The sequence below is a fragment of the Euleptes europaea genome, chromosome 1 (assembly GCF_029931775.1).
Source record: "Euleptes europaea isolate rEulEur1 chromosome 1, rEulEur1.hap1, whole genome shotgun sequence".
Taxonomy (NCBI): domain Eukaryota; kingdom Metazoa; phylum Chordata; class Lepidosauria; order Squamata; family Sphaerodactylidae; genus Euleptes; species Euleptes europaea.
Window position 1 is genome coordinate 9,331,829 of NC_079312.1, and position 14,403 is coordinate 9,346,231.

General features: G+C 45.2%; 1 protein-coding gene across 1 annotated transcript; it reads left to right on the forward strand.

The window, feature by feature from the left end:
- Positions 1–9,549: 9,549 nt before the first annotated feature.
- On the forward strand, positions 9,550–13,301 carry LOC130493249 (gastrula zinc finger protein XlCGF8.2DB-like). The gene is made up of 3 exons (XM_056866950.1): positions 9,550–9,586; positions 10,846–10,972; positions 12,296–13,301. The coding sequence occupies exons 1-3, from the start codon at positions 9,557–9,559 to the stop codon at positions 13,246–13,248; spliced, it is 1,110 nt and encodes a 369-aa protein (XP_056722928.1). The 5' UTR covers positions 9,550–9,556; the 3' UTR covers positions 13,249–13,301.
- Positions 13,302–14,403: the final 1,102 nt, after the last annotated feature.

A 14,403-nucleotide genomic window follows, 5' to 3' on the forward strand; every position in this document is an offset into this window, starting at 1 on the left:
TTCATCATCATTTTGTCTAAGTCTTAACTGGGCTGCAGAGTGTGAATTCTTAAATCTACAAACTAAGGCCATGAACATGATTTTTCCTAGGTTTGAAGAATTATCTAAGTTTGGAGAAAAATCTGAAACCTAAAACAAAGGGGGAGGTTTAAAAGTCCAAATAATAGAAGCAGCAACCTCTAGCTTTCAGAATTAATTCCCCCTGAAATTCAGTGGCTATTTTGGGGGTTGCTAGGCAACCACAACAATATTGCTACCCTTCAAACCTTGATTTCTGCCACTGACAGGCAGGGGAGTGGGGGCAGAACTGTGGCCGAATTGTGGACTGTAGTCTTTAGCCATGCAGATTAGCTTTGGATTTCACACATTAACAGATCACTTCAGGATGCAATGGTTCCATATTAACATACCACACCCTCATTAGCACATTATCTTGATACTTACAGGACAATGATTAGCACATTACCTTTGATACTTTTTGCAGGACAATGATTCAGCTCAACCCCCCCCCCTTTCTGACTATATATTACTCTTCCTACACACTTGACACTGAGAGACACTGTCCTTCAGTGTTACTCCTCTGAAGATGCCTGCCACAGCTGCTGGCGAAACGTCAGGAAAGAAAATACCAAGACCACGGTCACACAGCCCGGATAACCTACAAGAACCAATGAACTCTGACCGTGAAAGCTTTCGACAATATTCTGGGCTCTTGAATGTTTCTAAAACAATTTATTGAGATTGGAGTGAGCTCCCTAGGGAGGTGGTGAGCTCCCCCTCACTGGCAGTCTTTAAGCAGAGGCTGGACAAACACTTGTCTGGGATGCTCTAGGTTGATTCTGCATTGAGCAGGGGGTTGCACTAGATGGCCTATATAGCCCCTTCCAACTCTATGATTCTATGGAGAGTATACTGTTCACCAGAGAAAAAATGCCTGTGACAAACAAACGTATACAGTACAGCATAGAGGAGAAAAACAGAAAAAGCTCCTTCTCCCAGGTTCGCCATTACCCAATGCACACCCCTAATGCCCACTTTCTGAAATGCTCAGCAGGTGCCCAGGCAAATACCAGCGGGAGCCATGGTGTTCATGGGTGTTACCTTGGGCAACCCTGTGATAGGTCTACTCTTCTAATAATAGAGGTCATGTTTCTGCTTGATCTATATTTTGGAGCAAAGGGGAAAAATTAAAAGATTTCTAGCTTCAGTAAAATAGTTGCACTCAAAGGTCACGTGGTACAGAGTATTTACACTACCTGCCCTGCAATCACATAGGGGGTTACCGCACTTGTATTCCCACTGATGTATTAAGAGTTTGAAAACATTATAAAAAATACTGTTCACACTTTGGCCCCTTTAGCTCTTCCAACCATTTATAAGCCGTGGTACCCAAAAACCCTTTTAAAGCGGTGTTTTTTTATAACATTTTCAAACTCTTAATACATCGCTGGGAATACAAAGTGCGGTAACCCCCATACTCTATCAAAGTAGGATATCTTAAAGTATGTCCCTTGCAAGATGGTAAGGCATTTAAGCATGCCAACATAAAGGCACGCCTGTATCGAGGAGGGAGGGAAGGAGGTAACATGATATAGTCTGATCTTGTCAGATCTTGGAAGCTAAGCAGGGTTAGTATTTGGATGGGAGACCTCCAAGGAAGTCCAGGGTTGCTATGCAAAGGGGCAATGGCAAACCACCTCTGTTAGTCTCTTGCCTTGAAAACCCCATAAGGGGTTGCCATGGGTCAGCTGTGACTTGACGGCACGTTACACACACATATATAGGAACAGTCAAATATGAACAGTAAAGCTGTTCATAAAGCTGGCCACATGGGTCAGCTGTTCATAAAGCTGGCCACATGGAAGGATACTGACAAATTTGGTAGAACAAGCAATCAATCTGAGGTAGCCCTCTTGGGTGTCAGGGTGTATAATTTTAATTTCAAGAGGCCTACAGGCAGCTCTACTCCTCGGCCTCAAGCCTAGGCTCCTGAGGACTAGGATTGCAAGCTCCAGGTTGGGAAATTTCTGGAGCTTTTAGGGTGGATCTCAGGGACGGCGGGGTTTGGGGAAAGATGTCACTTGGGTATAATGCCATAGTATCCACCTTCCAAAGCTGATACTTCGAGGGAACTGACCTCTTTCTTGTGGGGGACACTTTTAATTCCAGGAGGTATCCTGGCCCCACTTGGCATTATACCCCAAGCTGAAGTCCTTGCCCTCCCCAGATCCCACCCTCCAAATTTCCAGGAATTTCCCAAACTGGAGTTGGCAACTATACCTACCATCGAGTTTTGGGCACATGCTAGAGTGTTGCCCCACTTCTGGTTTACGCTAGGGGGAAACACCAATATCCCACTCCCACCCCCGTCCGCCCGCCCACTGTAGAGTCATGCCTAGTACCAGTAGTACCCTTCATGGATCCCAAGATCCTGTTGACACCCCTCAAAGTAACCGGATCGAAATGGTCCACAAATTAGCCAGGTGGTGCATTGTTATTTACTTATTTATTTGCATTATCTATAGTCTGCCTTTAGCCCTTGCAACTCAAGGCTGGCGGCAAAGAGGGACCTGGCAACCCTAATGATGTGCTGTCCTCAGTTAGTAGATATCCATGCAAACGCGTATGCACGGAGGAGTAAAATAAATGATAGGCTGTGAAGCTAAAAAGACTCAACAATACACACACACACTCAAAAGTGTAATAGTTCTTGCTTTGTCATGTGACAAAGAGTTCATCCAGCAGAGCTGATGCATAAACACCTGTCCGCACAGAGGCTTTCTTCTCTGTTTGCCAGCGAGAACCAGTGTAAGAGTTAAAGCTAAAAAGTCTGGATTCCTAGAGAGGCTTCTTTATGGGCTGCTGTGCCCCTCCCCACCCCCCCACCCCCAGGCAGGGGGGGAAAGAGGTCTTTGATTCTTGTATCCAGGATCTGGTGAGTTGCAATGCCTTTGGGGTGCAGAGAAATCTCAGGGACTTCAGTAGTAGGTGGGTGGAAAATAAGGGAAGGGGAGACCCCAAATAAAGAGAGGCACAACCCATGCATGGGTACAAAAGGTAAGGCAGGAAGGTTTGTGCTGGCCAGGTGGGAAAAGCTGGGGCCCCCTTCCCATTTTCTGTCATAGGAAGAAGGTCTGTGCAGCTGCCCCATCAGAATTGTTCCAAAACAAAAAAGAGTTTAAGTTTACCATCTCAAATGAAATAAGAGAAAATTTATATAAAGTGTTTTATAGATGGTATATAACTCCAGTATTATTAAGCAAAATGAAAAAAGATGGTAAGGCCTCTTGTTGGAAGTGTGGTACGGATATAGGTACATTTATGCATGTTTGGTGGTTTTGTAAAAAAATTAGGAGGTTTTGGAGATTAGTTTTGAATGAAACAAATAATTTGATTAAGTCCAAAATTAAGAGAGATCCCGCTTTTTGTTTATTGGGTATTTCAAAACAAGATTTAGATCTAGGTGACAGAGTCATACGTCAATATAGTTTTGCTGCGGCAAGAATCACAATTGCTAAAAAATGGAAGCAAATAAATAAACCTTCAATTAAAGAGTGGAGAGAAAAACTATGGTTGTATATGCGGATGGCCAAACTTACAGCTTTTCTACATGATAAAGATATGGAGGATTTTAAATCTATATGGTCAAAGGCCGCCGCATATTGGGATAAATCGGCAAAAACGGATTTTGAAACTGTACTTAACGAATTGTAGTATTATGTGATTCTTAATTAACTATAAGATGAGAATTTTTTTTTTTATGTAGTGTCATAACACCCCAACGGAAGTCCAATGGTGATGGGCACTGAGGTGGGGGTTGGGACTCAGGGCACTATGGAGATATATATTAAGAGAATGTATCTTTTAATTATTAGATAATTAGTGCTCTTTGTATTTCTGTTTGGTTGTTTTGTTTGTATTTTATGTTTTTTTTTCTTTTTTGTATGCTTCATTAAAAATTTAATAAAAAATTTATAAAAAAAAAGAAAAGAAAAAGAATTGTTCCAAAACACACGCATCAGAGCCTCTTTCCTTCTCTGTGCAAAGCCAAAAGATTCTTACAGTTTATATCTAGAAGCTCAAACCAAAGATGGTGCCTTTGGAATCTGAAGAGGGCATAAATGGTTTTAAACTGGTTTGCATCGACAGAGCAGAGTGGGTGGGGGAAGAGAAAAATAGTGGTTCCCAACCTTTTCAGTATGCTGACCCACAAGTACAAATTTACTTGGTATGGTGACCCTTCTGGGGCTGGTCCAAGGTTTGTTGGCATCCTAGGCAAACTAGGCACGCATCTGGTTCAGTATTCCGTTTTCTACTGTTGCTTTTGAGAAACCAACAAACTTCACACAAAGGGCATAGCTGCCCCCAACTATGAACCCCAAGCAAGTGGCGTTCTGACATTCACAGCCTTTGCATAGATCCTGTTTTCCGCATGTGTGAAAGTGCCCTTGGGCTCCCACCCTCCAACAACCCAGGTAAGAAGAGACAGGCTGACTGGAGGGGAAACCAGCTGATTCAGTTCCGGAGATTACTGAGGGTGTTGCCAATTTTCTAGTGGACGTGATGAAAGTGCAAAAAACTTACAAGCTCTGATATTTGATTATATTGTTCTTTGTTTTATTTCACTGATTTTATGTTTTATGATCCCTTTTTGTAACAATTGTAATAATTTTTTTATGCCAATAAAGGTCTATGAATGAATGGAAACCAGCTGGCAATGGAACATCATATCAGATACAGAGAGGCTACACCTGCAACGGGAGCTGGGTGTGGCTATACTGCGTGTGGCCAGCATGGTGTAGTGGTTAAGAGTCGTGGTTTGGAGTGGTAGACTCTAATCTGGAGAACCTGGTTTTATTCCCCACCTCTCCACATGAGCAGGGGACGTTAATCTGGTGAACCGGGTTGGTTTCCCCACTCCTACACACCAAGCCAGCTGGGTGACCTTGGGCTAGTCACAGTTCTCTTAGAGCTCTCTCAGCCCCACCTACCTCACAGGGTGTCTGTTGTGGGGAGGGGGAGGGAAGGTGACTGTAAGCTTGTTTGATTCTTCCTTACGTGGTAGAGAAAGTCAGCATATAAAAACCAACTCTTCTTCTGCAACCTATACCCTGCCTCACAAGTAGATGGAGTAACACAAGTAGGGCCAGGCCTCAGCTAAGGTAAGGACTGGGGTTGCCACTCCTGAGGAGGGTCAACACTTAAGGTGGGGCTTGGTAGAGAAGAAGGAGGAAGGTGAAGGGGGTGTGGAGTCACAGATGGAAAAGGGAATAAAAGCAGGGAGAAGCTAGCTGATGAGGAGGTTGGACAGTAAGCCTACACCAAAGAGGCAGCTAGGCTAAAGAGTCCTGGGGGAAGAGGCTCTGGGGAAGCATGGCTCCAAGAGCACAACCTATTCTGAGGCTGGCTGAGGTGACTTGGAGGAAGGCAGACAAAGTGGAGGAAGACAGCCAGGATGGCGGGGGTGCAGTGTTACACCGTGTCTGTCTGTCTGTAGCAGTAGAAAAAGCACGAGTCCAGTTGCACCTTAGAGACTAATAAAATTTCTGGCAGGGTATGAGCTTCTGTGAATCACAGCTCACTTGTTTAGATATAGCTAGAATGTGAGTCCATCTATCCTTAAGTAGAGAAGAGTGAATTCAGACACCCAATGTCAATAGCAGGTAAATGACATTAGCAGGCGTGATTGGATTAGGTGTGATATGCAGAGGGTTATTATTATTATTATTAGTTTTGTATCCCGGCCAAGGCCTGGAAAATCAGTATTGTTAATGAGTCAGGAATCCCAGGTCTCTATTCAATCCAGGAGAATGTCTTGTTTTGAGCTTCATTATTAGATGTAATTCAGCAGCCTTTGCATATGGAGGTTATCCTCCAGCCTTTGACTACCCTCTCCTTCTCTATGATTTCCTCTAATCCCCGCCTAAGATTCTCACTCACTGTATTGACTATCAGGGCACATTTTACTTGATCAATACGTATATGCAATGAAGAAAAAAATACCATCGAATCTGCGACATGAAAGATACTGTTTCCAGGATCAGACCTTGGTTTCCCAGATGCAAAAGAGAGTGATGGAAAGGGCAGGGCAGCCATTAAGCAGCCATTTTCTCCAGGCAAACTGTATCTCTGTCACCTAGAGATCAGTTGTAATAGTGGGAGATCTCCAGCCACCCCCGGAGGTTGGCAACCCTATCTGTGACCCATTTTCAGAGGCTTCACAAAACAGTTTTGGGTCCCGACCCACAGGTTGCGAAACACTAAAGTAAAGGAAGCTGTTATGGCAGGGAGCCCAAGAGAGGAAGAGTGAAAAGGGGGAATGTCCTGTGGCAGGAATGCTGCATCTGGTATCCCAGATGGGCCACAATAATAGTTAACTTGTAGAACTCCCTGCCCCAGGATGTGGTGATGGCTGCCAACTTGGAAGGCTTTAAGAGAGGAGTGGACATGTTCATGGAGGATAGGCCATGGCTACTAGTCAAAATGAATACTAGTCATGATGTATACCTATTAACTCCAGGATCAGAGGAGCATGCCTATTAGATTAGTTGCTGTGGAACACAGGCAGGATAATGCTGCTGCAGTTGTCTTACTTGTGGGCCTTGTAGAGCCACCGGGTTGGCCCCTGTGTGAACAGACTGCTGGACTTGATGGGCCTTGGTCTGATCCAGCATGGCTTTTCTTATGTTCTTATCCCCTTCCCCTCTGGCTGAAGCTCATAGCCTGTCTCCCAAAGCTGAAACCTGCCCCTCATTTCAAATCAGGAGTTCCTGTTGAGAGTATTCCTTTACCTTCCCTGCAGGAAGATGATACGAATGCTGGCCAGAAACATCCTTTTTGATTGTCCTGACCAAAGAGTGAAAAGTTGCCCGCGGCATTTAGAAGAAGAAGAAGAAGAAGAGTTGGTTCTTATGTGCTGACTTTCTCTACCACTTAAGGAAGAATCAACCCGGCTTACAGTCACGTTCCCTTCCCCTCCCCACAACATAAACCTTGTGAGGTAGGTGGGGCTGAGAGAATTCGGAGAGAACTGAGACTAGCCCAAGGTCACCCAGCTGGTTTCATGTGTAGGAGTCAGGAAACCAACCCGGTTCACCAGATTAGAGTCCACTGCTCTCAACCACCATTCTTAACCACTACACCATGCTGGCTCTTACTTACTTACTTGTGTGTGTGTTAAGTGCCGTCAAGTCGCTTCCGACTCATGGCGACCCTATGAATGAAAGTCCTCCAAAATGTCCTATCTTTGACCGCCTTGCTCAGATCTTGCAAACTGAAGGCTGTGGCTTCCTTGATTGAGTCCATCCATCTCTTGTTGGGTCTTCCTCTTTTCCTGCTGCTCTCAACTTTTCCTAGCATGACTGTCTTTTCCAGTGACTCTTGTCGTCTCATGATGTGACCAAAATATGACAGCCAACACCACATTTCAAAGGAATCTATTTTCTTCCTATCAGCTTTCGTCACTGTCCAGCTTTCACACCCATACATAGTAATAGGGAATACGATGGCATGAATTAATCTAGTCTTGGTGGCCAGTGACACATTCTTACACTTCAAAATATTTTCTAGCTCCTTCATGGCTGCCCTTCCCAGTCTCAATCTCCTTCTGATTTCTTACTTACTTACTTATTTATACATTTATACTTACTTACTTACTTGTAAGTACTTACTTACTTTATACTTACTTATACATTTATACTTGCTTACTTATTTATACATTTATAAATGTATTTTTTGTGTGTGGGCTTTGCAGGGCTTCGTAGACACACTGGACAAACCTGAGGTTGCCCTTCTTGTAAAGACCATGGCAAATGAAGAGGGGGGTTCTTGGACGCTTTTGCAGTGTGCTGAAGAGCATGAATGGAAGATGGAAGAAGAATGCTCAGGTGGCCCTGAAGAAGGAAAAGGCCCCGACCCCACTGAGGCTAAAAGCAATGGAGAATTCTGGGAAAGAACCGTACAGACGTTTCTGGCAGAAGACCCCACTAGCTCCAGTAGGCAATGCCAGAACTTCAGGCAGTTCAGCTATCAGGAAACTGAGGGGCCCCGAGAGGTCTGCAGCCGACTCTACAATCTTTGCCGCCAGTGGCTGAAGCCTGAAAGACACACCAAGAAGGAGATGCTGGACCTGGTGATCCTGGAGCAGTTCCTGGCTGTTTTGCCCCTGGAGGTGCAGAGCTGGGTCAGGGAATGTGGGCCGGAGACCAGTTCCCAGGCGGTGGCCCTGGCAGAAGGCTTCCTCCTGAGCCAGGCAGAGGCCCAGAAGCAGGAAGGGCAGGTGAGAGCATTTTTATCTGAGAGGCAGCAAAGATGGGTCAGGAGACCTTTAAAATCCCCATCAGTTGTCCAGCTTTTTCTTGAAGTCGCCTGAAGAGGCATCCAAAATCTCCCACCGCATCTTTTCTGATCCCTCTTTCTATTCCCTGCTTGGACCCCCCCCCCACTTTTATTTCAGGTGCGGGGTCTATTCATGGAAGGTGCCACTCATGCCCTGTCGGCAGAGGAGGGCTCATCAGACACCAGGCAGAAGCTGGTTTCCAGAGCGGTGGTGCAGAAGGATGACCGAGGGGACACCTCACCGAGTAAGGATTAATGAGATGTGTCGCCGCCCCCCCCCCCACATCAAGATGAAGGGGACCTTTTTCTCAACGCCCCTCACATTTTATAAAAATATAGATTTCATTCATCCAAAAGCGCAATCTGATTTATGCACATTAGAGCAAAGATAAATAAATAAATTCTAATTGTACAGATAGATGGTTGGGATCTAAAGTCACTTATTTACTTGTTTTATTTCCTCCCTTTCATCCCACTTTGGCATAGTGGATAGAGTGTTAGACCTGGGTCCTGGGAGATGCAGGTTCGAATCCCCACTTCTACCATGGAAGATCACTGGATGACTTGGGGGCCAGTCATACTCTCATTCTGGCCTACCTCACAGGGTTGTTGTTATGAGAATGTGGAGAAGGACAGCTAATGTTCTAAGCTGCTTTGAGTCACAGGTGGGGAGAAAAGTGGGATATAAATAAATAAATAAATGTAAATGCATGCATGGATGCAGGTAAACCAGCTGATATCATTCTCCTCTCCATTTTATTGTCACAACAGCCTTGTAAGGTGGGTTTGGCAGAGAGGGTGTGACTGACTCAAAGTTGCTCAGCAAGCATCTATGGCTGAGTGGGGATTCAAACCCTGGTCTCCCAGATCCTAGTCTGATGGTCTAACCACTGTACCACCCTGGCGGTCATGTATACTTGTGTCTAAGCCTGGATGCTGGTCACTGTGTCCTTTGCTGCCCACAGGATGTGGGGATGGCCAAGAGGTTCAACATCTTCTGAACAAGACCAACAAGCTGGTGAAAGGTGGCTGGGATAAGTGGACCTTTGGTCTGACCCAGAATGGCTTTTCTGTGTTGCGTCACAAGAGCCAACAGATTTTTTTCAGACAAGGACATTCGAAACACATACTGAGATATTTTCCCACCATCCTTGTGTCCCTCACAGGCGGTGGTGTGATGTCAGAAAAACACAGGAAGCTCCCCCTTCTTGGGGGTCTAATGGACACAGCTTCTGTGCAAACAGATCAGGTAAGTGGATGGGGAAATAATTGGGTGGGGGGGAGAGAGCACAGGGCCTGGCTAGTCTGGCTTTCTCTGTTCCCCCACAAATCTTCCTCAGCCTGACAAAAATGTGCACTTTGCCTCTTATCAACTAGGAAGACAATCAAAGCAACTAGGAAGACAATCAAAGCTATCCATGAGGGGAATGAATGTTTCAGGGCAAGCCACAATCACCTCATATTTGTTAGTTAGTTAATTATTTGATTTGATTTATGCCCTGCCCTTTCCCAGCAAGGCCGGGACATTAACAAAACTTTATTGATTGCTTAATTCGAGTATTTATAACTCCACCTTTCCCATCATTCAAGAAGGTTCACTGGAAACCAGAATGCATCAAAATAAGATACAGCACAATATATATTTTATTTAGCGCCCATCATTCTTGCTGAGAATGTTCTGTTCACCTCTGTCTCTTGCCTTGAAAACCCTATGAGGGACTTGGGAATGTTTAGTCTGGAAAAGAGGTTGAGGAGTGACATGACTGCTTTCTTTAAGTATTTGAAAGGCTGTCACTTAGCGGAGGGCAGGGAGCTGTTCCTATTGGCAGTAGAGGACAGGACTAGCAATAATAGGTTTAAATTATGGGCAGATACCATCTGGACATTAGGAAACATCTTTTTTTACAGTGAGAGTAATTCAGCAGTAGAATTGGCTGCTTTGGGAGGTGGTGAGCGCCCCGCTCTGGCAGCAGCTGGACAAACACTTGTCAGGGATGCTCTAGGCTGCTCCTGCATCGAGCAGGGGTTGGACTAGGTGGTTTTGAGCAAGCACAGTATTTGTTCATAGGATGCCGATCTTACGGATGCCACCCCCCATCCCAAGAGTCAAGGGTGATTGATTAGCTTCCATTCATAGCCTTCCCAAATAGTACAGCATTGCAGTTCTTCCAGCAGCTAGGAAACCTCTGCATGGGGTTGACAATTCTAGGAATCTCTGGAAGTTTGGGGCTGGAACAGGGTTTGGGGAGGGGAAGGGATCTCAGTGGAGTATAATGTCATAAAGTCTACCCTTCAAAGCAGCCATTTTCTTCAGGGCGACTGATCTCTGTCGCCTGAAGATCAATGGTTGTGGGAGATCTTCAGGCCCCTCCTGGAGGTTGGCAGCCCTCTTTCTGCCTCTCTTCTGGATGACTGTTCCCAAAGGAATGGCACCATCCTCAAAAATGCCCATGATCAGAAGGGGAAAGATTTTGGTGTTGCCTACAAGGAGAGAGTGCTCTCTTTCAGGGACTGGTGACATTTGAAGAGGTGTCTGTGGATTTTACCGAGGAGGAATGGACGCTGTTGGATCCAGGCCAAAAGGACCTGCACTGGGAGGTCATGCTGGAGAATTTTGCAAATCTGTCATGCCAAGGTGAGGCTCCTTGTTTTCCTTGAAAGCTGTGGCCGGTGGACATGTGATTATTTATGGAATTTATGGGTCCTCTCAGAGCAACTTCTGAGTAAAACTAATACCTTCAAGTCATAAAGGATTCAAGGAGCTTTGACTGTCGAAAGCTCGTACCCCATAAATCTTGTTAGTCTCTAAGGAGTTACTGGACTTAAATCTAGCTGTTCTGCTGCAGCCCAACTGAACACTGGAAAGTTCCCTCGGTTCCTACCCCAACATGGTCTTCTTTGGATAGCAGTGGCGCTCCACAGTCTTTGCAGCTCTGCTGCCCTCTCAAAGAAGATGCCAGATGCAAAGCTTGTGTGTGTGTTCAGTGCCGTCAAGTTGCTTCTGACTCATGACGACCCTATGAATCAATGTCCTCCAAAACATCCAGTCCTTAACAGCCTTGCTCAGGTCTTGCAAACTGAGGGCCGTGGCTTCCTTTGTAGAGTCAATCCATCTCCTGTTGGGTCTTCATCTTTTCCTGCTGCCTTCCACTTTTCCTGGCATGATTGTCTTTTGCAGTGACTCTTGTCTTCTCATCATGTGACCAAAGTACGATAGCCTCCGTTAAGTCATTTTAACTTCTAGGGTCAGTTCAGGCATGGTTTGATCTATAACCCACTGATTTGGTTTTTTGGCAGTCCAGGTTTCCATAACACTCTCCTCCAACGCCACGTTTCAAAGTAATCTACTTTCTCCCTATCAGCTCTTCATTGTCCAGCTTAGCTGACCTCAAATCCTTCACGATCTAATTCTGGTGCTTTGTAGATTGTGCACCCTATCTGTCTTTGAACAGCCACAAACAAAAAGTATATAATTGCTTAGAAAACGTTTTTCTAAGCATTTTTTCTAATGCTGCCTTTCTAGGAATCTGCCATAATACATAGCAGGACCTTCCCACTCTAGAGGCTCTTTCAAAGCATGTGTCTGTACTATAAATGGAAAAAATAATTCAGTGCATTGGGTTGTATCCTGACTAACGTTTCTGCAGGTGTTAGGATTTCCACTCACAGGCTGCAAATTCCCTGCCTTCTCCCTCCTAAGGCAGCCTGAAATGCCCCCTGAAACCTTGTTCTCCAAGAGCAGGACTGGGGAGGGGGTATATTTTGGGCCCATAGAATAGGCAGAGGGGAAAAATCATGTTCTGTGAGTGGAAATACTTGCACCCCCGGAAACTTCAAGTCTGGATTCAAGCTATTGCATTGTGTATCACCTGCAGAAGCAGCTAATAGATTTATGCCATGATTTTAGGCTTTCTTCCTCCCTCAGATTCTTACTAGTTTTCTTGCTTTGTTGCAGCAGGAGATGGATGGAAGAGTGAACATGAGGGGGAGCCACTCAAGGAGATGTTGAGGAGAGGCAGATCTGAAGCGGGAGCAGGGCAGAGGAGGAAAACAGACATAAAACAGGAAAAGGGGAATGACTCCTCAGCTTCTCCAGGTGGGGACTTCCAAGAAATCCCTATCCAAGGCAAAATGGCCGCAGGTAAAGAACGGAGCCAGTGCCCTGTGTGTGGAAAGGTCTTCCTTCGTAAGTCGAGCCTTTACCTCCATTGGGTAATCCACACTGGGGAAAAACCTTTCAAATGCTCCGAGTGTGGGAAGAGTTTCCGCCAGAAGGCGAACCTGATCAGGCATCAGGTGATCCACACCGGGGAGAAACCATACGCCTGCCTGGAGTGTGGAAAGAGTTTCAGTCAGAGGGAAAAACTGAGCAGGCACCAGGCAGTCCACACAGGGGAGAAGCCGTATATTTGCTTGGAGTGCGGAAAGGGCTGCAGAGACAGGACGGAACTGATCGGCCATCAGAGAATCCACACAGGAGACAAACCGTTTAAATGCGCTGAGTGTGGGAAGAGATTCTTCCAGCGGGCCAAGCTTCTTCGCCATCAAAGAATCCACACTGGGGAGAAACCATATACCTGCTTGGAGTGTGGAAAGGGCTTCATCCAGAGGATAGACCTGACTTCCCATCAGCGCATGCACACGGGCGAGAAACCCTATTCCTGCTCTGAATGTGGAAAGAACTTCAGTAAGAACTCGAACCTCAAAAGACATCAAAGGGTTCACACAGGGGAGAAACCATTTAAGTGCACAGATTGCCCCAAGAGCTTCTGCGATCGATCGACTCTCATTAAGCATCAGCGTGTTCATGCGGAGGAGAAAACATTCAAATGTCTGGATTGTGGGAAGAACTTCATTTGGAGCACCACCCTAACGTCACACCAACGAATGCACACGGGAACAACCATATAAATGTTCAAAGCACAAGGAAAGCTTCAGTAAGTACTAAGACCCAGTAAGACATCAAGTAACAATACAGGGAGGAAACCATGTAAATACTCAGACTTCTTTGTACAAAACAATTCTGTTCAACTCATCAGCGAGATCACACGGCAGACACCATATTCACACTCAAAATATGAAAGGAGATTCAGTGGGAGGAGCAGGCTAGCCTCAATGAATCCACACAAGAGAGAATGGTGCAAAACTGAGAAATGCTCAGAACGTGGACTTTCAGGTGGAGCTCGCATCAGAAGATTCATGCTCATGTGAAAGCGCACAACAATGTTAGACCTTCCGCAACTGATCAAAACTTAAGCACAGTTTTCCTGCAAGAGAGAGACTCTGCAAGCACTGGAATTTCTGCGAAATGTGCAAATTGCATTGTGCGTGAGAGAACACCTGAGTCTGGGAGAATGAAGCTGGATCCAGCTTCTTCCCACATGTCAGAGCAGTCTAGTGATGAGATGCTCTTATGGTCGACTTTAGAGAATAAGCCTGGCTTACTCATGACCATCAGATAGTCATATAATGTAGTATATGCCTATGATATGGTCAGATGGTGAATCGTAAATGCAGTTCTGGTTGCTTCTTCTCAAAGAAGCTACCCTGGTGTTAGAAACAATACAGAAAAGGGGCAACTGAAATGATAAAGAGGATGGTGCATCTTCCCCCTGATGAAAGGGTGGGATGTTTAAGTATTGGGGAGAATAAAAGGGGATATACTGGTTATTTAATTTACCGGGAAAATTCTCAATGGGCTGTTTCTTTGGAGGGCTGTTTTCAGCCAGTGGAAAGCTGAGCCAAGGGCCCTTCTAGTTATGACTGGGGCTTGTTCTGGGCGCAACATAACATTTCAGTGCACTCTTACACCCTTATGAATGGCATATAACAAAATTAAAGATTTTTATTTTCCTTTTGCGTAATACTTTTCAAAATGTATATTTGTATTCAATCATATTTAACTCGCAAAGTATTTATAATACAAGGACCACCTCCTCCCATTTATAAAATAAACCCACCAATAAATGATATTTCTTTTAGCTAATTCAGCAGCATCCAAAAGTGCTGGCAGATGCCTACTTTTAGGAAAACAACCGGAAAATGACAGAATACTAATCAGGTATT